This window comes from Dendroctonus ponderosae, unplaced genomic scaffold (assembly GCF_020466585.1).
Source record: "Dendroctonus ponderosae isolate FM_Combo_2020 unplaced genomic scaffold, Dpon_F_20191213v2 Dpon_F_20191213_1, whole genome shotgun sequence".
Classification (NCBI taxonomy): domain Eukaryota; kingdom Metazoa; phylum Arthropoda; class Insecta; order Coleoptera; family Curculionidae; genus Dendroctonus; species Dendroctonus ponderosae.
Window position 1 is genome coordinate 61,024,827 of NW_026017110.1, and position 26,746 is coordinate 61,051,572.

The window sequence follows — 26,746 nt, forward strand, 5'->3', positions numbered from 1 at the left end:
ATCAAAAAGTATGACAATATTTCGTCCTGCACCGAAAGCTGAAAAATCAAAAGAATATGCTTTCAAAGTCCAGTTACCACACCCTGTACGATCTACTTGAGTGCTACTAATGCCCATTAATATCATAATGCCACTACAGTGATTAATAGCCCTCAATGAATTACATGAAGATAACCCTTGCTCTGTACCACTTTAAAGCGCTGTAGAATACTCTTGATTGTTCGAGGCGAGTCAGTTGCACAAAAAGGCGCTATTGACTATCGAAACCAGCTCTCAAAATGGGTAACTTATTAAAAGTGCTCTCAGTTTTTCTTTTGCTTGGCTACTCATTTGCGCAGATTGTTGAAGATATTTACGATAAAAATTCCACAGTGATAACCACACGGAATGTGACAGCATTCACCGGAAAAAGTAATATGCATTAAATCCACCTAAAACGGAAAATTAGTTTCATCTGATTTCAGTTATTGTGAAGGAAGTTAGTAAACCTCATAATTTATTTATTGGCAGATGCACAAAAAAGTATCCGATACTTCACCAGGAAAATATAGTAGTAAATAACGATGGTCAAAGTATACTATCATCAAATATAGTAGTATGTATAAATTATCTTTATTACATAAAAAAACGACACACTTTTCTAGATAAATGTAGATGGTCCCGTTTCTATAGCTTGTGTTAATATATCCGATGAGGATCCAGAAGTGTCTGCGTATCCCAGCTATGTATCTGGAGGAATAGGCCACAATTACGTGGAATTCAATGTGCAAACCACATATGGCAAAGGGTTCAAATTTTACGTTCAGATTTTTGGTAATTTAACTGCTAAGCCTTACTCGTGACCCTACTTACTTGAAGTAGTGTTGCGATGCTTCTTAATCAAATATATTACTAGTACAAAAAAAACATAGGAAAATAAAGCGTTAAAAATCTAGAAGAAACATACATTTTTATTATAGACACAGTGAATCTACAATATGTGGTTAATTTTAAAATACTCCTAGACGGTATCATACAGTATCACATCCATTTTATCACATACACAAGAATATAAATAATAAAAAAACTAAGTAACAAAATTAGCGAAACGGGTGCATGCGAGAAAACTGAAAGAAATATTTTGGTTAGGTAGGAAAAAATACAATTAGCTTTGTACCAAAAAATTCTATTGTTATCTATTCTAATCTTAACCCCAAATATTAATCATTAATATATAAAAATAGATTTAATATAATCACTATTTCGCATATATCAATTTTCAGATATACAATGTACAGATTAATTCACTGTCTGCTGGCTCGACGTTTGCAATCAAGTAATTGAATTCTCAATTTTTTATTCGTTTTTAGTAATAACATATATAACATATATAATTTGTAGAAAAAACTTTATGTACAGGCCTACACTCTAGCTAATTTTATTTAAACACCACAAAATATCACTACAAATTAAGTTTTTGGACTTTATACTATCACCTAACACAAGATATATTTTATCTTTCCAATACCGCAGATTAGAACTCGTTTCCGCTAAGTTAAAAAGAAAAGTTTGTTAATAAATTGTAACTAATTTAAGTACCTGTATAATCCAGCATACACTTTCCTGTGTACCAATTCCACACTTATTTTAAAATAATTATTTCACTTGATGGTGAAACACTTATAAAAAAATGTGACGAGTGATATTCGGCTTATTTCAAATTCAAAATAAAAACACCCACTTACATTGAGGTTTGTTGGTAATTCACCCTTATGTTTGACAGGATTCTAAATTTTAATATATAAAAATATTTTCCTTACGCATGTAGTCAAAATAGTAAGTAATAATAATAAAACTGGACATAAGCTTATTGTCTAGTTACTTTTTTGCTGCAATGAAATAATATAAACAGTTTAATATAATAAGACCGATAAGAATGAATTGCTTAAAAGTAATATACAGAAGTTATTATAAATAAGGGCGCTTTTGCAACATGTCAACCTAACAGTTGTCTGTAACATCACAAAATTATTGTACTTGGAAACAAATAAATTCTAAGGAAAAATCATCAATAAGATGTATCACAGAATCAAAAAATACGAAATTTAAAGACTGAGACTGGTAAGGGTTTTTATGAACTACTTTTTAGAATGGGTTAATATGGCAAACGATTCTTTGCAGTTGTTGATTAGTTATCGGAGTGGATCATTTAACTAAAGACAAAGCCATACGAGATAATTTTGAAAACACAGTACGTGTTGGCAAGCGATAGCTGAATAAGATAAAATAGAGAATTCTTTGCATGTAGACTGACATAATTGACTTTTTTCTTATGATTTTGCCTTCAGTCAATTGGTCCATACCATTAAATTCACTTTTTGCAAGTATACATGTGTTACAGAAAGAACTTGATCGGCGGCTTTTCAATAACTGAAGGTGCTTTATATATGTATATCCACAAAAAGATAAATTGTATGTACGCTTAACAATACGGTTCATTAATTGATTCACTATACTTCTTGCATTAATAAACAGATTTTGTTTAGCACTATGGGTACCCTGTTACGGGTACAACATTACTACACTAAGACTGATTAAATGCATATAAACTGCTTATTGTTACATACAACTACCTTAGACAAAAATAACATTTAAGTTTATACTTAAACAGTAAGAATCTAGAGAAAGTTGCTCCTGCCTCCTAGGTACTATACGAATTAGGTACGAAGTATATTTGCTGTTTCCAAGCAATAATCACTAAATTTAACTGGGGTCGTTTAGGCAGTTCATAAAAATCCCTTGATGAATATTAACTGTCCGGTTTTGTTCGAAGCAGTCCCAGGCATAAACAATGCATTCGTTTAGAATAAGTAGCGACATTCAATTCGGAAAGTGTATAACACTTTATATATTCAAAAGTGATCGTTAAATGGAACTTCCCGACTTCTTCAGAGGTGACTGCTTGAAAGTTCACGCCCAGATGCCAATCGGCGCCATAATATAACTACATATATCAATAGGTAATAAGAAATAATGGCACTAGGAACAGACCTAAACAGCACAACAATAACAATGCAGGCCACATGATCCGATTTATAAATACGCCGCACCCCATATGTAAATAAGAGCTGTAGCAACAGAAAAGCATCGGATCAAGCAATCACTTCTAAAGCTACCGCTACACGTGTTAGGCAAACATCAAGAAGAAATCCGAACTAACCACGTCCTCAAAGCCTTAAATGTTCAAGCAATGACGTCAAAAAACTGATAAATTATTGCTCTTGTCCATCCTAGTACTGTTTAACTCTTCAAAAAAGAGTTTCAAATTTTGAAACATATATTTCATCAATACGAGAGTAAAAGCTAATCGCACTCACTATCGCTATCTAAATGAAGCGCTGCCAATGAATCCATACTATCATTAGATGAAACACTGCTTCTAATATTTGCGAACCGCCCTAAGTGCAAGTCTTCCTCAGGGCTTGGTGATACTTTTGTTACTTTGAATCTAGATTTAGTCAGATGAATGGGAGTAGGCGGTTCAGCTTTGCCATTTTCAGGAACTTTGACTATCTGAAAACGACTCCTTGGTGCCGGACTTGACGCAGGAGACGGCAAAGGTGAACCGATCTAACAGACAATAAGGAGATGGAAACTAGTTATGAAGTAATATGGGAAAATTACCTGAAATGTCCTTGTGACATCTGGTGGTCCGTATCTCGGTTCGCAGCTCAAAGACACCTTTCGTGATATCTTTTGAGAAATATTCAGCACCTCCTTTTCCTCATCATCACTGCTATCATCTACATAGTTTTTGTTAACGGTGCAAATTGCTTGTAGCTTTTTAACCAGCTGAGAATAAGCTTCAGGATCCTTAAAAGCCAAAATTGGTTTGAGAGATATCTAAATGAATTATAATCCGTACTTTGGAACACTTACATTGCAAGACCGATTGTTATCGTCAATTTCTATTTTGGTGATTTTCGAGTTTGTTAAAGCGGTGCACAATGTTTCTATGCCCAGGATTTGGATTGCCTTGTTGCCCTTTAAGTTGATTTTCTGCAGTTTAAAAAAAATATGTATTCAGATCTTATTTACGAGATTTTGTTCGCATACCTGAAGCGATGTATTATTTGGAATAGCTTTGGAAAGGGCTGAAATGCCTTTGCACGTTAGGAGGGTGCATTGAAGCCCAAGGCCTTCGAGACATTGAGTATATGGCAATCCGTCACTTATATGATATAAGACATCATCGGTTAAGTTATTAAAGCCTATATTTAAAGTGTGCAAATTTTTGCACTCGACCTAAAAGCCCAGAAAATGCACTTAGAAATATTGCCAGTAGAGTAAAACTTTAGGCGTTGACTTACAATAATATTTTTGATCACTACTCCACTTTTCTCGGTTATCTGATTGTTAAAAATAATCAGTACCGATAAACCGATGCCTTCGGTGTTCGGATTACATTCACTTGCTTGATTGCATAGCCCTTTGGCAAGAACTTCAAGCCCTCGATCGCCCAAATTATTATTACTAATATCTAATACTTTTAAATGTATATTATTTACAAGAAACCTTTGTAAGGTATCCGCTTCTTTAGTATATAGACCCGTAGATGGTAAGTACAGTTCTCTTATGGTATAACTTGTCATAAGAGCTTCCACTGAAATAGGACAATATTTATAATATATATCTATTATATATATACAATATATATAATAATTTCATATAAAAGCTTTCGGCATCAACAGAGTCGTCATGAGCTCGTGATTAAGCAAGTGCAGATTTCGAAATGGGCTAATCTGATGTTACGCCGATGTAAATATATTTAGTTTCGAGATCTAATAGTTAACAGGCTCGAAATAGGTCCTGAGGGTGCCTGAGATTAACACATCTCGAAATTTGTACTTACTAACACCGTGAAATACATAAGTTTGCTTACCTAAATAGAATGTTGGTAGTTTGACCAGCACGCAATTATCAAATTTCAGCGTAGAAATGTGTTCATTATTTCGAACAGCCGTTATTAATTGCCTCATGTAGGGTTCACTAATAATCATTCCTTTAAAAGACAAAGATTGAAGAACCATAATGTGACTACAGGCGCTGCAGAAAGACTTCCAAGTATCTTCGTCTTCAAAATTCATCGCAATTTCGAAATGACACACAGAGTTGTAATATTGCAAGCTGTTTAAAAACTCGGTCATGGTTTGGGATGTAAATTGGCATTCTTGAAGGATCAAAGTATGAAAGTTGGTCACTTTTAGTAGATCTTCAAAGGTCTCTGTTACTTCTCGAGTTATTTTTATAGATGACAATTTTAAAGTAGCTGAATGGTTCATGTTATTTTTAATCTCCTGCAGTTGAGATTTTATTGTGTCTAGTTCTATAGTTTTGTGTTTTTTACATGATTCTTGGTAAATTTGTAAAATTTGCTCGGCGGAAATGAACTCATCTAGAAATGACTACAATCAAACAGGGCTGCGTTCAATGTTACAGATTAGAGTTTACCAATAATCCACATATAATCTTCGGGTTCCTTGTAACTAAAGAGCTTACGCTCATCACTGGGAAAACATACATGTCGAGTTGCAGGGCAATTATCTCCTTCGGCTGATAGCTCAAAGCAAGAACGCTTTCTTAATATGGAATTTCGTGGAGTATTTGATAAGCTAATTGTTTCTCTTTCCGAACTGTCGTTTTCATCGTCGAGCTCACTAGTCTCTATGGAATTGATAATGAATTTTTTTTTATCTGTAGATTTATATTTTTGGCCAAACAATGGGTCTTATGAATAGAAATGGAGCATTTGCTCGACGCACAAAGTAAAACCAAAAGCAAATATTTGAAGCAAAAGGAAGTAGAATGAATAATGGTTTGCTTTTCCTTCGTAGTCAATGTTCCGTTATTGAGACCGCTTGCTACACTTTTTAAGAAGTATCGACCAGACTATTTTGATAAGATGTCTGGTTGATAATAAAATACATACATTGTAGTAATCATAATGTGAGTGCGGAAGAAGTAACGCGTTGAGGCCTCGAGAAAGAAAGCACGACGAGCGTAGAGAACGATCAGGTGACATGTTTATTTCCTCATTGGAATATGGAAATTTGATCCAGATATTTGCTGTTTTGGTAATCCGGATGAGCGATATGTAGCAAAAACACTTTTCTTCTCTGGATCGGTGATAATGCACCATCTCGTATCTAAATTTCCTCACCAAAGAAATGCTACACTTTTCACGCGCCTTTTGTAACCGTTTACAAAACAACTATTATCCCACGTATACATACTTCTAAGGTTTTGCTTTAATAATTTTAAGTAAAAGCATTTACCACGTTTTATTCATGAGACCCATTGTCTTTAAATCTATCCGTATATCAAGACACAACTAGCGCTAGAAATTATGTAAAGCAAAAGAGCACATTTAAAGAAGCAGTGGACCGATATCGTCTACGATAATTTCCTAATAAAATTTTTTTGCTCAACACTAGAACATGTTCGTCTGTTTTGACAGAAGAATGTGTCAATTTACCAGCTAAAATACATGGGCAATGCAGATTGATCGAAGTTAATCTCAGGCACCTCTCATCAGCTAGGTTTAACCTGAAGTTAACGCTCGCAAAACCTGCCCTTTTTTCGCCCATGTATTTTACACCATGTAAAATAGGTTTTGGGAGCGTTATTTTCAGGCTAAACCCAGCTGATGAGAGCTTGATAGTGAGGGTAGAAATAACCGTTGTAGTGAAAATAATTCTTCAAGTTGACTTGAGCATTTGCGTACAGATAATCGACACAAAAATCGTCTTTAGTTTGATAAAAGGACCTACATTGCTCTCGGAGGATTCATTTCATGTTCAGATTTTAAGCATTTAAAATGAATGCACGTATTCCAGTCCTAATTGAAGCACCGAGCGACATTGTGGTGAGCCCTTCGGTGAATTAGCCTGGCATCATATTAACCCCCCCTTTCATCAACAAATTCATGTAAAACCCCTCCTGACTTGTATGGTTTTATATTCATTAATTGCATAGACCGTTTCTAGTGTGAACCTGCAACTATTGATTATTTGCACTTACCTTCTATGGTCACCAGTTGTCCCTTATCTGCTTCCAGCTCATCGGCACGACTCAGCTCTTCTTCGTCCTTGACAATATGCTCAGAGAGTTGTTCTTGTGCTTCCAGACAGGCTTTGTCCATGTCAATATGTATACTATCTTCAATTCCATCATCCTCTTCTGAGGTTGTCTCTTCTGGGGTAGCACTATTTGGTGAAGCAGATGGTGCTAAATTGAATATGCCAACTTGAGTGGGTTCCATAGGGGTGCATAGTTCATCTTCATCGATAGAAAATGACTTATCTATTAACGAAGTTGAAAGTTTTGCTGCTTTGGTTTTAGGTTTTGAAATATCTGGAGTAGAAGGGGTTGCTTGCCAGCCAATTATTGGTTTATATGAAATTCAATGTGACTTACTAATTTTAATGTCACAAACAGTAGATTCTTCGGAATGTTCAGTGTCTAAGGGGCTTTCTGTGCCACTGTCTATCAGAAAAGGTGTGTAATTTTCATCCACACATGGGTCCAAATCCATCATTTAATGCTGGAGTGCTACTTTCTTCTTTCTATTATGACCTAAAATTACAAAACTCTATGCCCTATTCAGTTAGGTTTAACACATGCCCTTACATCTTTTCCGCATCATTCTACACCAAATTTACAAGCCGATCCCACCAACCTCTATGCCTGCGAACTTCAACACCATAAGTTAAATTTTACTAATAATTCACGTTTTTTTTGCAATAATTTTTGTGAATGTCAAAAATAGCCAACATAGAGTTGACTGCTTGTTTTTAACCGATTTCGTCTATGTGAAACCACTGTGGAATGCCTCTAAATGCAACACTAGATAGTAAAATACCGCATTAAAATGTTACATGTTCCCCAGCTTAAACTTACAGGTTATAATAAATTAAATAGCTGGAATTACATAAAAAAAATTTCGTAAATAATCCCAACCATTACAGATAACTGTAAATAGCTGACATCCATTATTATTTTATAGCCTCAATTTCAGCTATGACAATTTATAATTTAAGTTTCAGCAAATACTGTTAACAATAACTTACAATAATCCTCAATCTACCGCTTCAACCACCAAGACTTACATCGCCCCGTTAATGGAACAAACTTTTTGCACAAACAACTCTATCTTATGATAACACTGGTTGCCTATTTTTTTAGAGGCTCTAAAGGCCTGTTTGCAATATCTTCGAATTTTCGTTGGCGTCCGTCGCGAGCTAAATTTGAAACAAACCACAGAAAAACATTATTTTTTAATTTATTACGTGTACATTTTATTTCGCAAACGCCATTAAATCGCCTGTGAATAAAGCGCGATAACCCACTGGGCTCTTCATTATCAAACATATACAGTCCCCTCTCCTGACCTTGTCTTTATCCCGTACGTTAGAGCCTGGCCAATGTGAATACAACCTTAAACGTTACCTAGCAACCGCATTAGTGAGTGATCTCATACTTAGTTGTCAATGTGACATTGTCTATAACTTATAGATATAACTGTGGACTGTGTTGTGACTAGTTTGTCAATGAAAGTTATTGTTTAGTTTCAGCTAATTTCCAAAAGTCCTACCATAGCAGTGCCTTATTTGCTACTCATTACAGTAAGTAGTGCCTACGATTTGCATGATAATTAAACTATTGTTTAAAAAAATATTATAATTTAGGCCTAACAATGGGCGATCAACAGCAACAACCTGTTCAGCGAAATGTTAGTAACGTGAAGGTTTTCTTGAGAGTTCGGCCTTTCAATGAACGTGAAGTTAAAGAGGGCAGTAAAGCCACTCTGGTCTGTGATTACAGAGATCATGTGGTCATGCTACAAAAGCCCAAGGAGAAATGCTCTGGAAAAGATACTGATAAGAAATATTTTCAATTAGATTACATATTTTCGCCCCTTGCCACTCAGGTCAGCGAAAATGACACAGTTTTTCACTTTTTACCAATTTACATAAAAACGCCCATTTGTAGCTTGATGTGTATCGTCTTGCTGCTGCCCCTCTAGTGGAGCAGGTATTTGATGGGTACAATGGAACCATTTTTGCCTATGGCCAAACTGGCACAGGCAAAACCTTTACCATGACCGGAAATTACGCTATTCCGGAGAGTCGAGGCATCATCCCCAACACCTTTACTCATATTTTCGCTCAAATAGCTAATTCCAGTGAGGATAGATCCTTTATCGTTAAAGTGATGTATTTGGAAATTTATAATGAGGAAGTGAGGGATCTGTTGGGTGCTGATCCAAACAAAAAACTACAGATTAAGGAAAGAACTGATATTGGCATATACGTAAAGGATTTAACTGGATTCACTGTTGACTCGGTTGATTCCATTTCCCAACTCATGGAACGTGGAAATAAAAATAGAATCACCAGATCCACGATGATGAATAATGTCAGCTCAAGATCACATGCCGTTTTCACTATTGTAGTGGAAACGAGACACAGAGATAAAAATCAAACTACCGTGGGAAAACTTAATTTGGTAGATTTGGCTGTGAGTATCGGAACTTGTGATGGGTAGTTTTCGGAAAATTTCCCTGAAAATTCGAGGCTTTTTTGCAGTATTACATAATTCATAATCAAGCTTTACAGCAAAACAGCCACCATTTTCGCTGTTATACAAAAATGTTGATCACCGTTCATCAACCTCATTCTCAGTATTCATCCATTCATCAGCGTCCTGGCACTCTTGACGGTCCCCTTGATAAGAGTAGCTTAATTTAGTTGGCTCCAGAGTAAATTTCCGCTTTAATCACGATAATTCCAGTTGTCGAAATTTTTCGGCCCCAATGGAAATTCCTCGATTACCTATCACAAATCGCAACACACTTTACTGCAAAAAGCAAAAAATTTATTCCTTGAACTTTAGGGTTCTGAAAGAGTTAATAAAACAGGCGTATCCGGAATAGGATTAAGGGAATCTGGTAGCATCAATCAATCCCTTCTCACCTTAGGAAATGTGATTCAAGCTCTTGTTGAAAACAAAAGTTTTGTTCCTTACAGAAATTCCAAACTCACACGCTTACTTCAAGATTCATTGGGAGGAAACTCCAAAACCACTATGGTAAATCGACATTATTCAATCTTTCATTCAAACAGAATAGTATTTTCGATAGATATCAATGATTGGGCCAGCGGAGTCGGATTATGAAGAAACCTACAGTACTTTACGTTATTCGCATAAGGCCAAGTTTATTCGAAACTTTGCTAAAGTCAATTTGGAAGAAGGTGGCTTGATTGAAAGATTTGAGAATGAAATAGCTGAACTTCAGCAGAAGTTGTCTCTTTTAACAATGGTGTCCGACCAACCCAAAGCTGTAAGGATTTTTTAAAATATGTTGAATTGCTTATAAGCTTGCAATATATTTTAGCAAAAAAAGAAAAATAAAACTGACGCCGATATTGAAAAAATTAAGAAAGCGGAAGCGGAAATGCTAAGAATTGAGTAAGAACTAAATTAGTAGAAAGTAAGTTATTGTTTGCTAATTGTATTGCACATAGGGGCGAAAAACGTGAGCTGGAAGAGAGAATGGCAATAATTTCAAAGAAAATTATATGTGGAGGAGAAAACCTTCTTGAAAAGGCTCAGCAACAAGAATTCCTCCTTATGACTTCAGGAGAAGAACTAGAAAACCTTGATAAAAGCCACCAAGCTCTTGAGGAACAATTCAATAGGATGACAGAGGAAAAAATTGATATTGAAGAAAAATATTCGTCTTTGCAAGAGGAAGATATGGATCTAACAAGAAAAATTGGCATGATGCAGCAAAGAATTAAGGAAGCCAAAGATGAATACGCTGACAAAGAGCATGAATACCAAAGAGAAATGGAAGCGCTTAATGACAATAACCGTCTTTTGATTAGAGAAATGCAATTATCCGGCCTAATGATTGACTACTACATTCCACTAGAATACAAGGTCTGCAGGCGTATAGTTTCAGTATTTTGAAATAACGTCACCTATTTTTTAGAAACTTATTCAAAACTATTGCACGTTCAATAATGATACGCAAGAATACCAGCTGCAAGGAGTTGCATATACCGGGAACAACATGAGAAAGCGCCAAACAGTTACCGAAGATGAGGCATTAATTAGTTTTGAGATGAAGCAAGTTTATCATAAGTATCCTGAGAAGAAAAAGGTAACAAGTAAAAGGTCTCTATTGAAAGCTTATTCAGCCGTGCCAAAGCCCACCCGATAATGCTTGATCTGATGCTGCTTTCCAGCTTTGTGCAATGATGTTTCCACACTTTACGTTTTCTTGTTTTGTTTAAACAGACTGATCAAAGTTGCTAAATTTATTCACCACCGAAACACAAACCATTTCTAGTCTTTGTAGTATGGTTCTTAAATTATATGAGGATTTAACTACTTACTGATAGAGCTTTAAATTGAACAAGTAATGTTTTTGTTGCTTCGTTTATTTATCGTAGTTCAATTTGTTAAAAATATGTTACCAATATATTAGGCATGATTTAAAAAAATATATATTTGAATAGCAGTATTATTAACAAATCTAGTCATTTTCAGGGCAATTTATATAATTGCTAGTAATGATAGGGTATTTATTATTTAACAGAAAGGGAAGAGTCGTAAGTGAACATCCTAAGAATGTATCGTTCTTATGTGTACTGACTGGTAAATGGCGCGTTTACAGTTTTCTGAATTCCACCAGTTTTAATGAGTGCAAGATATTTCCACGACGTTTAACTACTTTGCATAATTCTGATAAACTTCAGTTAATGCTTTATTTTACGATGTCCTCAACTAGAAATACAGTTTCATGAACATTAATTCTGCCACAAAGGACCTGCTGCACACTAATTTTGATTTTATCATCAATCAATACGTTTTAAAATTATCCATTAACATTCATTAATTAAGTTGTTTTTTAGTACTTCACTCATGGAAGTTTATTGATTTATTAAGGAAGATTCTTTCGCAACGTTTGTGTTTGGTTTATGTATATTTTTTGTATTATCTCGAATATATACTTGGTATTACTTATGTTACATATTGAAGTTATAAATAAATGTGTGTGATTATTTGGTTGTATTATTTCCAGTCTAATTAAAACACACTGTCATTCCAACTTTTTATTAAAATATATTTTTCCTCGACTTGAGGCGGGCAAGAGCTAAAATATAAGATACAGGGACATACTTATATAGTAACTAACATCGGAACCTGTTATGTATGTATATATTAAAGTTTGTACTATTCTCTTTGATTTTCTCAACCCCATTTTATACGAATTTGCCGGCAATACCTGGTTTTCGTGTGTATTTCAAAATATGACAGTTTGCTTGAAAATACCTGAAAATGTAAATATATACATTTTTATTTTTAAATAAATTAAAAATATAGAAATAACATTTTACAATAAATATATATTTTAATTTTATACATGTTATATACAACTGTTTGATGAAGGTACTTGATCACTAAGTGCATTTAAGGGTGTGAAAGTCAGTATAATGAAATCACAATTGGAATGAAAAGTTCAAGATTGAATGAGAATTTTTGGGGACGCTTGATTTTAAATGCACCCAGTTTATCAAGCGGCCTTCACACTCCAGAACAGATTTTCGTAGTTTTATGGCAAGAAGTAACCATGCAGTCGTTTTAATACAATGTACCAACCATTGGTGCCGTGGCATGTTTCAAGGTATGCTGCAACCCTATATATGACTAAAATTCACATTAGTACAATTTCACAGGAACACGTAATGGATGATTGAAATTATCCGGGAGAACCTATCGCAATATAAAAGTGCTATTGACTTGTTAAGCGAAAGCACGGTATTTCGGTATTTTTGAATAGACGAAAACGTTTTTTGTGTTGTATGTTGAGCTTCGCAACGGTAAATTGAAAGACCGAGTGTTATACTAAAGTTGATAATTCGTGAGGACTATTCGTGGTCGCGACACTACTAATATCGATAGTATTAGCTGGCATTCCAGGGCTAACGCTACCACTAGCCTCCCTGGGATGTTTGCTAATGTTAAGACTTTCCCCGTTAGGAGGAGTAGTGGTAGATGGTCTAATAATATATGGCCCGTTACTATGTATACTAGCTAATGGATGTCCAAAGCTATGATTGAATGCGCTGACGTGCGATTGATTCAAATTCGTTTGATAGGGCTGAGATGTAATACTGTGGAAGGAATTATGATGTTGCTGAGTCGTGTCCTGCTGCAAAGCTAGTTCTCTTACCGCGTTCGTCTTTTCTCTTTGCCATATAAATACGTTATGTACCATAGCACATCCGCAAAATATGATCCCTAGTCCTATGAAGACACTAGTCACAATCGCTGGAGTTGAATGGAATTGAATAAAGGTGTACAGTATTATTCCTAAAAAAGTATATTGATTACTGCCGGCTTCATTCTGAGATCGAAAATTTCAATTTACCTACCTGTGAGAAATACTGGAATGGAAATGAAAAATCCTCCAACTGCACAGACTCGACTGACTGACGACTTTTGAAGGTACTTATTTGTCCTGAAACAGAAGAATAGCAAATTGAAAGTATTGTCTGGTGTCTAAACATCAACAATTCCTCATCCCTACACGGCAAGTTAAGCAAACTGACTTGTCTGTTCACCGAAATTACTGTTTTTATAAAGCCAATTTGTAATTATTCCATATTCATTAAGTTGATTACTAAAGGCGATACGCTTCTGCTTCAATGGTGCTCTTAAATTAAACTAAATTGCATTTTAATACTAAAGCCTTTCAACGTAAGAATGTAGCTTCCAGCGCTTATGGTACTCACAATCGTAATGGGTGCTGTAGGGAGTACTTAAATCGTGGGAGTGCTGTGTTTTATCTTGCCGATAATTGTTCATTTGTAACTATTCGCGTTTGCTGATTAAATTAAATGTTTATTGTCGAGAGTATTTTGGAGGAAAAATGTTAATGCTAAAGTGGCCTGTTAATCTGTTAAGTTTTCTTTAAACCATCATCAATTTTATTGATATACGAGAATTAATTCGGGCTCTATATATTTTATCGCTCACATAAATCCTCGTCTCAGTGTCGTAAAATGCTTACAGAGCAATTATTGATAATTTATTTAAATTTCACGTTGCGTTATATACAGGGTGGTTGGTGATTTTAGTTAAAGCAAAATATAGTAAACTTTAATTTTTCCATTGATAATGAGACTCCAAATGGTCAAAGCGCGTTGCAGCCTATTTTTGAACACCAACGAACAATAAACACAAGATCGAATGAAAAGCAAAGTCCTCGTATATCTCGTTATTATTTGTTTAAACACATCTTTGCTTGCCCGTTTTGGACTTTTGTTTACATTTATGCCATGTATTTTACGTATTCCCACGATATATTGGGATTATTTGTTTACAGCATGTTTCAGCCTTGTGAGTGCCTGCAAACCGAGAAATGTGCATGTGTGTGTTTTGTGCTTATTAGTTTTATAATGTTCTTCATATATTCGTTTTCGCGTTATAAACAATCATCTAAACTCCATTAACTACGATTGCGCGATTAGACGTGAGTGAATAATGAGAAGGAATTATTATTATTATTTCATAACGCTCAGTGGATCTTTTATTAATGAGGTAGTTTTAATCAAATCTTGAATTAGTTGTGAATAAAGTTCAGAAGCACACTTGGTTCTTCTGAATATAATTCGACCCAGATAGAATAATTTGATAATAAATACATAGAAATTATTCCCACTTGCTAGTTGACCAGTCCGAACAACCGACAGGTTTAGTTTATGAACGTCCATAAATAGTAAAAATTCGCCTCTTATGCAGGTTATTACATCACATTTATCATTTTGATAGATTTATATTGCATGTAATTATGCAATAATTGACAGCCAATACTACTAAGCTTACTATACAGTGTTTGTAGATTTTTCTGCAAAACTGGTCTGGTGCGATAAATCTTTGAGTATCTACATGACGCACATGTTAATGTTCTAGGGGTTCGAAAATAAATCGATGAGTTCTAAGTGTGAAAAAAAAATCATGATTAATAGTAAATTATTATGTCCGTTCTTTAGTGTCTAGCGTCTGGGTCCGATCGTTAGCAAGGACGTTTTTAATGCCACATTGTAACTGTGGTGTATTTTAAAGGGCTTCTTTTATCATGATATTCTAGATGTGTACATGTATGGCACGTAGGAAGGTTTCGAATGATCACATTCGTTATTTCTGTTCTGGTTTTCAAATGATTTTGAAACCCACATCTTCGTCATGTGCGTGTTTCGAGTCATACATACAGGGTGATTTCGTTTTTTGTCATCCAAGAACTACTTGCTTGTTTTAAGAAGGCATATTTAGTCGAACCTAATGGGTCTTTTATAATGTCAACACTTGCCACACATTTTGAATTAATGAACTTTTAATGGTAGCATCCGAAGATTTTTAAGTACCCGAAAATACGACCTCATTCTTTAATTCGGGTATTTAATTCAACAAACAAAACCTTGAATATTTGTAAATTGATGACTAATTTCTATTCCTAGAGAAGACAATTCCAGGCAAATCTTGAGTAACCAAATGTTTTTTTGGTCAATTTATGGCGTGGACTTTACAGAGAGAGCGATGATTTAGCAGCAAATTTGAATTTTTCCTTAAACGAATAAGCAGATGATTGATTCAGAAGGCGTTTTAGCCATCCGGTAGTTAACTCACCAGCTCCATATCTGCCAGCAAAAGGAATACTTAGTAGTGAATGATAAATGGAACAGCTTGTTGGCATGATTAATTACTTTGTTGCATATTGAATATCAGGATTTTAGAAAAAAGGGGCGATTTGAGCGTAAAATTTTCGATATCTTCATTATGCATGCTAATAACATTCTACTGCATATGGACCTCGATATCGTCATAAAACAGTTGCATTATAACGGTAAAAATATCAGCAAATTAAGATTACTGCTGAGGGCTATAAAATGAGCGGCGATTAGTATTACTTTATGAGTGCCATGAGTACCTGTAACTAGAACCGAGGAGATGATGATAGAAAAAGGTAAAGAAACGTTACAAATAAGATCTCGTCGTAAAGATGGTTTTTCTGATTTGAAAATCACTTTGACCGAGTTTTAAAGGCAATAAAACTAAACGGCGAATGAAGATAAAAATGTCCAGGCAATTAGCAGGTGCAAATGCTTAGTAAATTCGTCTGGCGTGAGAAATTCCCATGACTACGCAATTGTTGAAAATGTAGAAACAATCTGGCGAATAGTCAAAGGAGACTAATTATAATTCTCTTTACGTTCAACATTATAACGGCGTCGTAACGTAACTTTGTAACTGATAGAAACCAGACGAAAGTATCAATACACAAAGCGCAACTTTATAGGCCTCACTCGGTTTACAAATGGGATCCGATTTCAAGAAGTTTTAAGAGCAACGCCACAAGAACACTTAAGAGTGCAGACATTGAATTTTTCCCATGGATGTATTTTTAGCCTGGAAAATATTTCCATAACTTATAGCAATTCGTCACGTAACAGGAAACGCATTATAAAAACCTGGGAAATCGACAGCTTCGTTAATAGGGTAGTAAAAACGATTAATTAAAAGTAGCTTACCTGTCGTTTCCCCCATGGGGACTCTTGACAAGTTTAACGGCAAACAGGAACTGAATGGCGCACACCAAAAGGCAACACAGATTCAAAGACAATGTTAAAGCACACAAAGCTAGAGTAACTTCGTAAACCACCACGTATTCTTCCGCTGTGATCACTGTAAGCTGTTCTGCACGTAAAAGTTCTCGTATATCGTTGGCCGTAACCGGCGAAATTTTCAGTAAAAAAATTAACGACAACAGCGCTAGAAGAAGACTGACCAAGCACAATAGTCCCAGACTCACTAACATTTCCTTAACACCCACTTCCTTGGACTTGGCTATGAATTTATTGACGGTACTTTGGTTTCGGATTCTTGAGATATTGAGGCCTCCATTCAACACTTTGTTAGCTGGAGTTAGTACCGCACTGTTACTGTAGATTGAGTGCTTGGAATTGTCCAAATTCGGAGTACAGTTGTGAAGCTGGGACAGCTGAGACGCATTCAGCGAATAATGTTGTGCCGATATTCTGGAACTGTTTGCGTTGGGAGAACGGAACCTATGAGGCTGTGGGTCTCTAGGTTCCATTATTATTGAACTATCTGGACGGGAGCCTCGGCTTGCGATACCTGAAACAAATTATATTTGGAAAAAAATTCAAATTCTAGCATTATTTTTGCTAAATTGTTTCAAGTGGGAAGATGGACCTTCAAGCGGCTACATCTGAAGGTGTCAGCCAGCGTTCTCTTGAAATATTACGAATAAATTCCGTTCAAGGGCAGGATATCCCGTTTTCACTCACTCGATTGTCCATGTTTACGCGTTTTGAGAAAGACATCATTTATCAAAAGTGAAAGGCTTTGGCGGCCATTTTTTGAAACTGATGAGTTTTTCCGGGTTTTGGGTCATTGAGGAAAATAATTTCTGGATGGAAACACACGACGGCCTAAAAACCGGGAAAACATAATGAAGATGACCAGATGATACATCAGTATCATAAACAATTTAACATTCCACAGTAGCCATCAAGTATTCAGTATTACACTAAATTACCATGTTGCTTTCCATATACATACATATACAGGGTGTCCGTAAGCTCATGATCAAAAGGGGACTGCGATATTCTTTGGATCAAAATAAGACCTAACTTTTATTAACAAAAAATGTCTGGCTCCTCTACTCTGGCTACTGAAGGTCTTCAAAAAAATCATCTGTTTTGAAATATCGGGAGAATGGTCCGATGTATTTTGATGAAACTCGCTGTGAATCTGTTCTTATGTAAGACTCATATTTTGATGAAACAATTGAGCTGATCCGTTTTGGACAAGTGGTGAATTATTGAGCGTCGTGGTACAAAAACTATAAGACTTTTTTATTTGGTGGATGAAAACAACTCATTTATTCACAATTTTGTGCTGTTTGTAAAATCTTGTAGCTTTCAGCTTCTTTTCTTGCTTTCAGCTTCTGTTTTCTTGCCACTTAACAATGTTAAACATTAACTGCAAATATCGTGATACGAGGCATAAATTAATTGTCAATCAATCTCACAAATTCGTCTCGAATGACCTTTTCTAATGAAGAAGTGACCGACATGGTCAAAAATTGGGAAGACAAATTGCACAAAATAACAAATAGCACTTCTTGCTGTGCACAAAACACAGCACAAAATTGTGAATAAATGATTAGTGCGTCAACCAAAAAAATTCAATTGATTCCATCCACCAAATAAAAAGTTCTGGTAGTCTTTGTACCACGACACTCAAAAATTCACCACTTGTCCAATACGGCTGAACTCGATTGTTTCATCAAAAAATGAGTCTTACATAAGAACAAATTCACACCGAGTTTTACCAAAATACATCGTACCATTCTCCCGATACTTAAAAAAAGATAAGTTTGATTGACCATCAATAGCAGAGGAGCCAGACATTTTTTTGTTAATAAAAGTTAGGTCAGATCGTCTTCTTTTGATCCAAAGAAAATCGCAGGATCCTTTCGATCACGTGCTCACGGGACACCCTGTATAATAATTCCTTCTTGCGAAATATCTTACTAGGTAAATTAAAGGCCAGACATGCAGGAAAACAACGCGAGAAGGACATCAAATCAACTAAAATTTGGAATAAATTAATCTGGTGTGTCAAAATATCCGCGTAATTTTTAACACTGAATTAGAAGATATTTTTAAATCACACCGAAGGCCAACTCCATTCAATAGTGAAAATACGTTCTGAACCGTAATGGGTATAGGCGCCTAAATACGTGGAACCTACTGCTTAGCCACATGATATGTAAATTAAATATTAATGGGAAAATAAATAGCGCTAACACAAAAAGGTAATTGAAGATTGTATGTGGATTATCTCAAGTTGCAAGCAAAAGTCTGAAAATTTTCAATTACACAGTTAGGTGTACCTAATATAACGTAGTTAGAATCCAAAACCATTTATCCTAAGAACAGCCTTACCTCCGTTTGTGATATGCTTCAACATTTTGTCTTTTACGTTTGTCTTTCATTTGTCCGTTACAATGTCTCGAAATCGATTTAAGGCAGTGATGAAGATCACTCATCTGTATTTTCCACATGTTCTTTCTTCATTGTTGCGCTGGTTGTGCTTGGAATTGGCCTCGTGCTGATCCATAGCAAGGATAGAAGCGAACACTTAAGGATTGTTTTACCATTTTTGGGGTGCTTAATGATTTGTCTTGAAGGGATCATTTAACATATTTTCTGCTATCATCATTGATTGCTAACTATGGCAATATCTGCAAACAAACAACGATTGTCATTTTTTTGCTGCATTGTTTTAGTTTTTTGTAATATTAAAAAATGCAAGGTTTCTCCGAAATAGTAAAATACTGCAAAAGCCCCTTCAACGGCTATGGAATACGAAATTTGTTAACCGGAATTTGACATCGCATCGTTGTATCGAAATATATACAGGTGGTGTTTATTCTTGCTTAACTTAATATGTATTACTATAATAGAAAATACGTTAGCCCTAGTGCACACTTTATTTGGAACGCTCTATATAGAAAGTACAATCGCAGCCTTTATTTCAAAGAATAATGGATCTAGCACAAAAGTCAAGGTTTAACGTCCCTTTAAGACGCAAATAACCAGTAGGTAATGACACGTTCATGAAAAGGCTATGCTTGATTTGTAAAGCCTACACATGCGATTTAAAAATCTAATGTAGTTTCTCTCATTTGAGGGCAATATTTGTTTTAATATGGCCTACTACAATAGACGTTGCATTACTTTCTGATTGCCAACTTCCTCCTATTTAACTGTATTGTCAGGGTTCAGTGGATGTGATCCGAAAAACTATCAATACCGCAAACAGCGGATTTTAACAAAAAAATTCATTAAACTTCTCTTAATTGTCTAGTTCGGTCGGTCTGTTCACTTGGAAAGTCATTATAACACACCGATTGCTTATGCGAGCCATGTTTGGGTTAGTTTTACAATGTTAACCAAATCGCTTAGTCCAGTTTTAGTCAATTCTTTCTAGAATTCTCGCTCATCACCAAGCAATAACCGAGCATTTTGAAAAACTGACAACTGCAACACTCTGTATATGGATGGGCGAAAAACATCGATATTTCGCAAATATTTTTACCATCGATGGTGGAAATTTGGGACATCGATAAAACATCGATGTTAGATCCTGAAATGGAAACATCGGACATTTGATGTTGATACTAGATAGAAACATTTTCTGCGAAATCTTTGATAGTGCTGATACAAACGATACCGCGGCATAGCGGCCCATTTCCAGCTGCACTCGAAAAAAGCCTCTTTTTGCAGTCATTTGACCGAAAAATGTGGCAACTATAAGTTGAATAAATTTAGTCGATTATTTAATGTCATAGTAGTAGTAAAATAATGATATAATAAATTTGAAATTTGTATGCAACAGCAAACAGCAGCAAAGCAACAGCTATGAAGATAGAGACGCTTCCCAGATCGAAAGCTATGAATTCAACTAAAAACACACAAGCCAGCTTGATTTTCCGCTTGGGCGAAAGCCGGCGGAAAATTCTTCAAGAAGGGCAGGAGATATTTATACTTTTAATTGTAAGAGTTGGATATATAATATCTGTTTTACAAAATATTTTGTTTTCTTCTTTGACCGAATATTATGTAAACTATTTTTCAGTTATTTTTATTTAACATACAAGCGTTGCCAACATTTATTTGAGTAAGCATTTATAACGACATGTTTTGTCAAACAAGGAGCTAACAGAGTTTGACAATACCTTGAGTGCCCTAATATGAATTTACAATACAAATATTATACGAGACTTTATCTACTTTTGTAGAATAACGAAATAAATGTTACAAAAATATATTTCACAACTATGAACATTTTTTTCAAAGCGTTATTATGTTGGAAACAAATGCTGAATGAAATTCGCTACAACACTGTATACAAAACTGTTATAAACAAATCTATTTTTTGAATTGAATAATTCCTTTTACGGAACGAAAGTAGATTTAAAATATTTAAATTAATCAAAAACATTATAAGCATTGAATAAAACATTAATAAGGTAGTGAAATAATTCAATAATAAAATAGTTATTCACGCAGAACATTAGAAGAGGCATGAGATCTGTTAAAGTGTTTATTTTAAGATTATTTGTGACTTCATACCTCTTAGTGGTATCTGGCAATGACTTTGTCTCGTTTTCAATTTAAACTATATCAAATTGGTAATGGTTAGCTAAAGAAATAAACGTTCTAAGTTAAAAAATGGATTAAATGTACTAAATCACATTTTTAAACTCAGCTTTTGCTTCTGAAGCCTTTTCCAGTTCTTGTAGCCTTCAGTAACCAAACTTAAACTGCTGGTTCCACCTTGTTTGAAGAAAAATCTTCTAGGGAAAACGGAATACAGCATCTTTGAGAATGCTGTACTTAATCCAAGGATGCATGATATAATAACTGGACTTCGAAAAAAAACTACGAAGATCACAACCATACTGTTTTTGAGGAAAACTTGCTAAAACCGGCTGTCTTGAAAGTTCATGTAGCGATAGAGCCAAATCAATGACTTCTTTTTCCTCTATATGAAAATCTTTGACTCTTGCCCTAGCAGGAAAGTACCCATATTTAGATAAGAAAAGAATTTCTTAATACTAAGTACTTAAAAATTTATTTTTAAAAAAATTGGTTGGGTGAGACAAATTTTGGTTTCGCCTACCCTTAGCGCCGCCACTGCTGCAAGATGATTTTTGGTTGGCAAAATCGCAAGGCAAGCTCCTTCAAACGCCCCAACCAAGCAACATTTTCGTCACAAAGAAGCGCGGAATGCAACAAGCTCACTGAAAAATACGTTAGACCCTTCGGATCCACAAATATCGAACATTTTCGAGCGTTTTTGATCGCACATCCGCCCCATTAAAGCCTAAACCACACTTGTTGCCATACAATATATACCAGTTTTATCACATATGTGAAATAGACAAACTCACTAAAAACACATTTTTGGGTCTAGCTTTGTTCAAAAAAACGCAAAACCCTGAGCTTTATAAGGAAAACTAGCGATGCTTAGGAATCTTCCCGGAAAATGATCGGGTATTTTCACCAACTTGAAAATAGCCAATTTCCAGCCTGTATCTTATTTATTTGTAGTTGTGCATCATCTTGCATAAATTTTCCTAATAATGTGAAAGTGATGTAGCAGCAGTGATGCGCAAAAACTAAAAAGGCATTTTCCTTATAAAACACCGAAGGTAAGTAAAGCATAACGAATCATAATTAATTAAATCAAAACCTGTTTGAACGAGAGAAGAGATTTTTTAAGGAACTGTAATTGAATTTAGCAGAATCACTTTACTCCTTAACTGTTCCATAGGTAAGTGAAGAACAAATAGCAGAAACACAGTTTTTGGTCAGAAGAGAAAGCTTCTAACTAGATAATCGCAGTTGCAATATAATTACGGTCAAAATATTGGAATAAGTCGTAACTGTATCTGTTTTTAGGGCAGTAGATGTAAAAATGAAAGAAATATCAGGTGTTTGGATTCACTCTAATAATCGTAAGCCGTTGAATTTATGCCACTATTTCATTCAATAAATGCGAACATAAAAGCTAAAGGAATTGCAAGCATTTAATATTAATTAATATATCGAGAGAATATCCATACGTAAATGTTATCTCCGTTAATTTCCAGCTAAGAATTAGAGTTGAGATAAAGCCCCATTTTAATTATGAGTTTTCATTCACGGGACTGATTAATTAAAAGATAAGTGCAATTAAGGAAGGTGAATCGGATTAGCCGATTTAAAGTCGATTTTTACAATTTCGGTTGATGTAAAAATGTTCAAAGTAAAAATATCGCCGCATTATTGAGACGTCAGGTGTTTCATCAACCCCAATTAAACAGAAAAGGGCAGGTGAATGAATATATAACCGGAAACAAAAGATCGTTAAAACAGTCGTTTGCCGGGTTTCTTTCCTAGATCGAATTCAACGATATTGTATAATATCGGTTGCTTGTAAATTATATCAGCAATAAATTTCAAATATCTCGTATGCTTTTTCCAATAAAACTTTTACGCAAAATATATATTAAAACACTCCCAAGCTATTTTGAATATTTGTTTTGCCCAAAGAAGTGTTTTTAAATATATTTTCGCTTTGAGACTGAGTCCATTGTTCGTTTTCAAAATGCCAGCTTGTATATGGTTTTTATGCGCCAGAAATTAAGTCCTGGAGCAAAATATATATGAAACACACTCCTACGCGATTTTTGGTATGTATAAAAAATGATTAGGAATTGTTTTGCGAGTGTTTTTTTAATATATTTTTTGCTTCAAATTTTATGGGCGATTGTTCGTTTTGAAAATGCCACCCTGTATATGGTTTGGCTTTAAAAGGTTGTCAGTTATTGATCATTAATTATATGAACTCAAATGAAATATGATTTAGTGCGGCAAGTTTAAATATTTTTATTTTCCAAATTGCCTTGCATGCATGTAACCTTTTATCTTCCACATGTCGTGACTTGTACGCGAATGAAAAATCCTGCTTCACGGTTTCACTTTTATTAAAGCCTGAAGACTGCTTTCCGGATTTATTTTAAAAGCTCAATGGAACAAATTGATTAAGCCATGGTATGTGTGTTCGACCGGCTGATTATTTTGAAAATACACATATAATTACTTATATATGGATAAACGTTTGATAATACGTCCATTATAGAACGATTACAAAACATTTTCCAATTTACATAAAACCATAAGCAAAAACAACTGCTGACAACCTTGTAAAAAGCAATTTTATATTAAGTTAATGTAATATATTCACCTGTTCCTTAATCTAATAACACAGTTTATTGCATATTCCGTTCTTTTTTACTTGGGGAGCTGTCAATAAGAGAATTTATTTACTTAGATATGCATGGTATTCTTTACAGCGTCAACAAGAATTTAATAATAATTAATATGCTTAGACATTTTATCTACAGGTTTAAATTAAACAAGAACCAAGCTTCGTATGGGTAACGGTTTAAGAAAATTAAAAAGACGCATCTTCGCGCTTATCAATTTATTATGGAAGATTGGAATTACTTTATACCAGCCACTCATTATTATTGATTAATTCATGTGACAAATAACCAATATGGATATTGTGATAAATAACTAATAAAAATGCGTGACAACAGATTTTTCTAATGAATTTATGGCTTAGTTTCCGCAATGTTGAAGATAAAATTAGTAAAAGCAATAATTCATTATTATCCTCGATTGAAAATGAAATCAACTCCGATGGCTCATGTTCACTAATGGTCTTTAAAAGTTCTGTGGAAGATATCTACATACCTATATAACACCCGAAAGCAGTAAATATGTATTATCAGGAAGGGCGTGGAAAAAATCCACGGAGAACAGGTAGAATTCTTACATATGTACTACCAGCTATCGTCTTTTTAAGACTTTAGAGGCTTAAGTTATTAACGACGGTTTTATGTGATTTCTAAGAGGAACTTTGGTAGTCGTCTACAATACAGTAGATGAATATTTCATGCTGTTGTTAATAGTGTACTGAAGAAGATACGCTATATATCTCAATTATAAAATTGCACCTCGTATTTACAAGTCTAATTAGCCATTCGCCGGTAATTGGACTGCTGCTTTCCCAATAAAAAAAATCATAAAAGCCGTTTAAATATTGGAAATTAAAAAAAAAATTGAATTTATCGTTAGCAATATGCAAGGCAAAAATGGTCGGCAAGTTGTCAAAAACATATTTTTTTCCATGAAAAATTTAAAAAATTGGTAAATAGATTCTGTTAATTAGGCGGTAAAATTTAAATATTCTTAAGAAGTATGTTAGGAATGTGGGATTTCAAATTTCCCACATTGACTCCAACTTGCATCTGGAAAACCAGTGGTCGAATCAGTGAACATCCGGAAACCCTCTGGTAATATTCCAGGTTTCTTCAGAATCTCTTTAGGTGATCTGATACGTGGCTGAGGCACTAATTAAAAATTAATCTCACTAACCATGAAAATCTAACACTAGCCCACAGTTGAACTTTCAGTCACAGATTCCTCGATATGATATTGTTCTTTAGAAAACTTTAAAAACATGTAGTATACGATAACGAGCCATATAACAGACCAGGCGATCGCGCAAGTATATACACCTACTCTTACTTAACTGAAAATGAATTCACATCCACATTTTTGTAACGGCAGTTTACCGCTCCTTGCGCATTGTGCACAGCGATGCCGGACTTTATAATTCTTCACCAGAGGCCATAAGTATTCGATCTTCAACCGAAGAAAGGCGAAAAAACAGACCTTGCATCTCTTCTTCGAGTTTCTGGCCTATCCGCGCGCTTCGTTTACCCGCAAACGGTCTTCGATCAGTCAAATCCAAACTCAAACTTGCCTGCGATTCAATTGGAGCGTTTTTTGTGTGCAATTTTTATATTTAAATTTCTTCATTGTGCTATAACAGCAATTTCATCCCCAACTGCTGCCAACTGCTGAAGACCATTGGGTGTGTAGGAGGGTTGCGTAAATATTCTTTGCTAGTCATCTAGCGCCTTTTATTATAAAAGAAATGAAGTAGGCAATTAGTTTCATATATTTGCACTAAATTCCTCAATAGATTTTATTGACTTAGAATAATAATCTATCTCCTCTCGACGGATTATAAGGGTTCGATCTTCATACGCCCAAAGGATGAAAAGTAGACGTTGCGATGTGATCTTTTCTTCGAGTTTCTGGCCTATCTGCCCTTTTCCGCCAATCCAAAACCAACCTTGCCGACGTGAATTAGATCTTTCAAGTTCTTCATGAGCTACGAAAATTGGTTATTTGCGCCGTGGACATTCACTTATGTGCAGTTTATTTTACATTTCTTCTGAGTATACGTTCTAAGATAAGTAAAAATGGGACCAATCTGACCAATTTTAGGACAATTCTTTTTCATTCATTTTCTCAAAACTGATTTTAGCAATAGTTAAATGGCGAGACTTTTCAATTTTTTCCTGCTAAAGTGAAGTTAGTGAGGACTTAAAAGTGAGAGCGCTTTTCGACTTTTCAATTTTTCTGTGTGGCAGCTGTTATTCTTCTCTCTAGGGTAACAAAATCCGAAGGAAACGGGACCCAACGACGACATTGTGAAAATTAGTATTTCAGCATCATTATCCAAACTTTAGAGCCTGTTTTCACGATAACAGATAAGATTTAACAAGAAAAACTTTATTTTGGAAGATTTTGATAAAAAAAAGTAGCTTAAGAGCCACTGCAATCAGATGCTCTTGCTTTAGCAACTCCCTGGAAAGGGGGGTTTTCTCGAATTCAAAACCCTGGCCAGGGGCGGATCAAGCTTTAAATTCAGGGGGGGGGGGGTATGTAGAAAAAATACAGTCTTCTGTTTTCTATGAAATTAGAAAAATTATCGTCGTTTTGTGCAAGGGTGGCGTAAGATTATTGCAAAATTTTATGTTTTCCGTCCCGCTTTGCATGTTTCTCGGAAGCAAAATGAGCAAGGACACTCGTTTTCAAAGAGAACTAAATGGCCTTTTTAGAAAGTGAACCATGAATGGGGAAATGTTGGCAGTTTTCTCAAAAAATGCTTGAATTCAAGAAGTTTTAGATTT

At 34.9% G+C, this 26,746-nt stretch overlaps 4 protein-coding genes across 14 annotated transcripts; 2 read left to right on the forward strand and 2 right to left on the reverse strand.

Moving 5' to 3' along the window:
• Window positions 1-202: 202 nt before the first annotated feature.
• On the forward strand, window positions 203-941 carry LOC109541017. 3 transcript variants are annotated; one of them, XM_048660973.1, is made up of 3 exons: window positions 203-411; window positions 465-595; window positions 645-941. In XM_048660973.1, exons 1-3 carry the CDS (start codon window positions 279-281, stop codon window positions 840-842), a joined length of 462 nt encoding a protein of 153 aa, XP_048516930.1. In that variant the 5' UTR covers window positions 203-278; the 3' UTR covers window positions 843-941. The 3 variants fall into 3 exon arrangements, with proteins under 3 accessions (XP_048516930.1, XP_048516934.1, XP_048516938.1); XM_048660977.1 differs by having other exon boundaries at window positions 465-592; XM_048660981.1 differs by having other exon boundaries at window positions 465-553.
• On the reverse strand, window positions 931-8,263 carry LOC109541014 (protein phosphatase 1 regulatory subunit 37). Of its 5 annotated transcripts, none has more exons than XM_019909655.2 (11): window positions 8,109-8,263; window positions 7,669-7,732; window positions 7,456-7,614; window positions 7,060-7,341; window positions 5,491-5,703; window positions 4,922-5,434; window positions 4,350-4,642; window positions 4,096-4,284; window positions 3,919-4,038; window positions 3,664-3,852; window positions 931-3,609 (listed from the first exon to the last, which is right to left on the reverse strand). In XM_019909655.2, the coding sequence occupies exons 3-11, from the start codon at window positions 7,574-7,576 to the stop codon at window positions 3,343-3,345; spliced, it is 2,187 nt and encodes a 728-aa protein (XP_019765214.1). In that variant the 5' UTR covers window positions 7,577-7,614; window positions 7,669-7,732; window positions 8,109-8,263; the 3' UTR covers window positions 931-3,342. The 5 variants fall into 5 exon arrangements, with proteins under 5 accessions (XP_019765214.1, XP_019765212.1, XP_019765215.1 ...); XM_019909653.2 differs by having other exon boundaries at window positions 7,060-7,392; window positions 7,669-7,725; window positions 8,109-8,262; XM_019909656.2 differs by having other exon boundaries at window positions 7,060-7,266; window positions 8,109-8,262.
• A 247-nt stretch (window positions 8,264-8,510) lies between these two features.
• On the forward strand, window positions 8,511-12,110 carry LOC109541016 (kinesin-like protein KIF3A). The gene is made up of 8 exons (XM_019909659.2): window positions 8,511-8,663; window positions 8,727-8,968; window positions 9,031-9,558; window positions 9,934-10,128; window positions 10,181-10,381; window positions 10,436-10,509; window positions 10,566-10,983; window positions 11,036-12,110. Exons 2-8 carry the CDS (start codon window positions 8,735-8,737, stop codon window positions 11,264-11,266), a joined length of 1,881 nt encoding a protein of 626 aa, XP_019765218.1. The 5' UTR covers window positions 8,511-8,663; window positions 8,727-8,734; the 3' UTR covers window positions 11,267-12,110.
• A 38-nt stretch (window positions 12,111-12,148) lies between these two features.
• LOC109541013 lies at window positions 12,149-25,350 on the reverse strand. 5 transcript variants are annotated; one of them, XM_048660957.1, is made up of 6 exons: window positions 25,137-25,350; window positions 19,086-19,384; window positions 16,641-17,247; window positions 13,485-13,570; window positions 13,283-13,422; window positions 12,149-12,381 (listed from the first exon to the last, which is right to left on the reverse strand). In XM_048660957.1, exons 2-6 carry the CDS (start codon window positions 19,108-19,110, stop codon window positions 12,301-12,303), a joined length of 939 nt encoding a protein of 312 aa, XP_048516914.1. In that variant the 5' UTR covers window positions 19,111-19,384; window positions 25,137-25,350; the 3' UTR covers window positions 12,149-12,300. The 5 variants fall into 5 exon arrangements, with proteins under 5 accessions (XP_048516914.1, XP_019765208.1, XP_019765206.1 ...); XM_019909651.2 differs by lacking the exon at window positions 12,149-12,381 and adding an exon at window positions 13,069-13,223 and having other exon boundaries at window positions 25,137-25,346; XM_019909647.2 differs by lacking the exon at window positions 12,149-12,381 and having other exon boundaries at window positions 12,413-13,422; window positions 25,137-25,338.
• Between the last annotated feature and the right edge of the window lie 1,396 nt (window positions 25,351-26,746).

Bases quoted from the DNA above. Each gene is read 5' to 3' on its own strand.
- LOC109541017 (XM_048660973.1), top strand. From the start codon at position 279: ATGGGTAACTTATTAAAAGTGCTCTCAGTTTTTCTTTTGCTTGGCTAC. The intron at 412-464 runs GTAATATGCATT...ATCTGATTTCAG, and splicing joins GACAGCATTCACCGGAAAAA to TTATTGTGAAGGAAGTTAGT. The intron at 596-644 runs GTATGTATAAAT...ACACTTTTCTAG, and splicing joins TACTATCATCAAATATAGTA to ATAAATGTAGATGGTCCCGT.
- LOC109541014 (XM_019909653.2), bottom strand. From the start codon at position 7,576: ATGATGGATTTGGACCCATGTGTGGATGAAAATTACACACCTTTTCTG. The intron at 5,435-5,490 runs GTAAACTCTAAT...AGTCATTTCTAG, and splicing joins AGATTATATGTGGATTATTG to ATGAGTTCATTTCCGCCGAG. The intron at 3,610-3,663 runs GTAATTTTCCCA...ATTGTCTGTTAG, and splicing joins ATGTCACAAGGACATTTCAG to ATCGGTTCACCTTTGCCGTC.
- LOC109541016 (XM_019909659.2), top strand. From the start codon at position 8,735: ATGGGCGATCAACAGCAACAACCTGTTCAGCGAAATGTTAGTAACGTG. The intron at 9,559-9,933 runs GTGAGTATCGGA...CTTGAACTTTAG, and splicing joins TTAATTTGGTAGATTTGGCT to GGTTCTGAAAGAGTTAATAA. The intron at 10,510-10,565 runs GTAAGAACTAAA...TATTGCACATAG, and splicing joins GCGGAAATGCTAAGAATTGA to GGGCGAAAAACGTGAGCTGG.
- LOC109541013 (XM_019909647.2), bottom strand. From the start codon at position 19,110: ATGTTGAAGCATATCACAAACGGAG. The intron at 17,248-19,085 runs GTAAGGCTGTTC...AATTTGTTTCAG, and splicing joins GAAGCATATCACAAACGGAG to GTATCGCAAGCCGAGGCTCC. The intron at 13,423-13,484 runs GTAGGTAAATTG...ATACTTTTTTAG, and splicing joins CATTCCAGTATTTCTCACAG to GAATAATACTGTACACCTTT.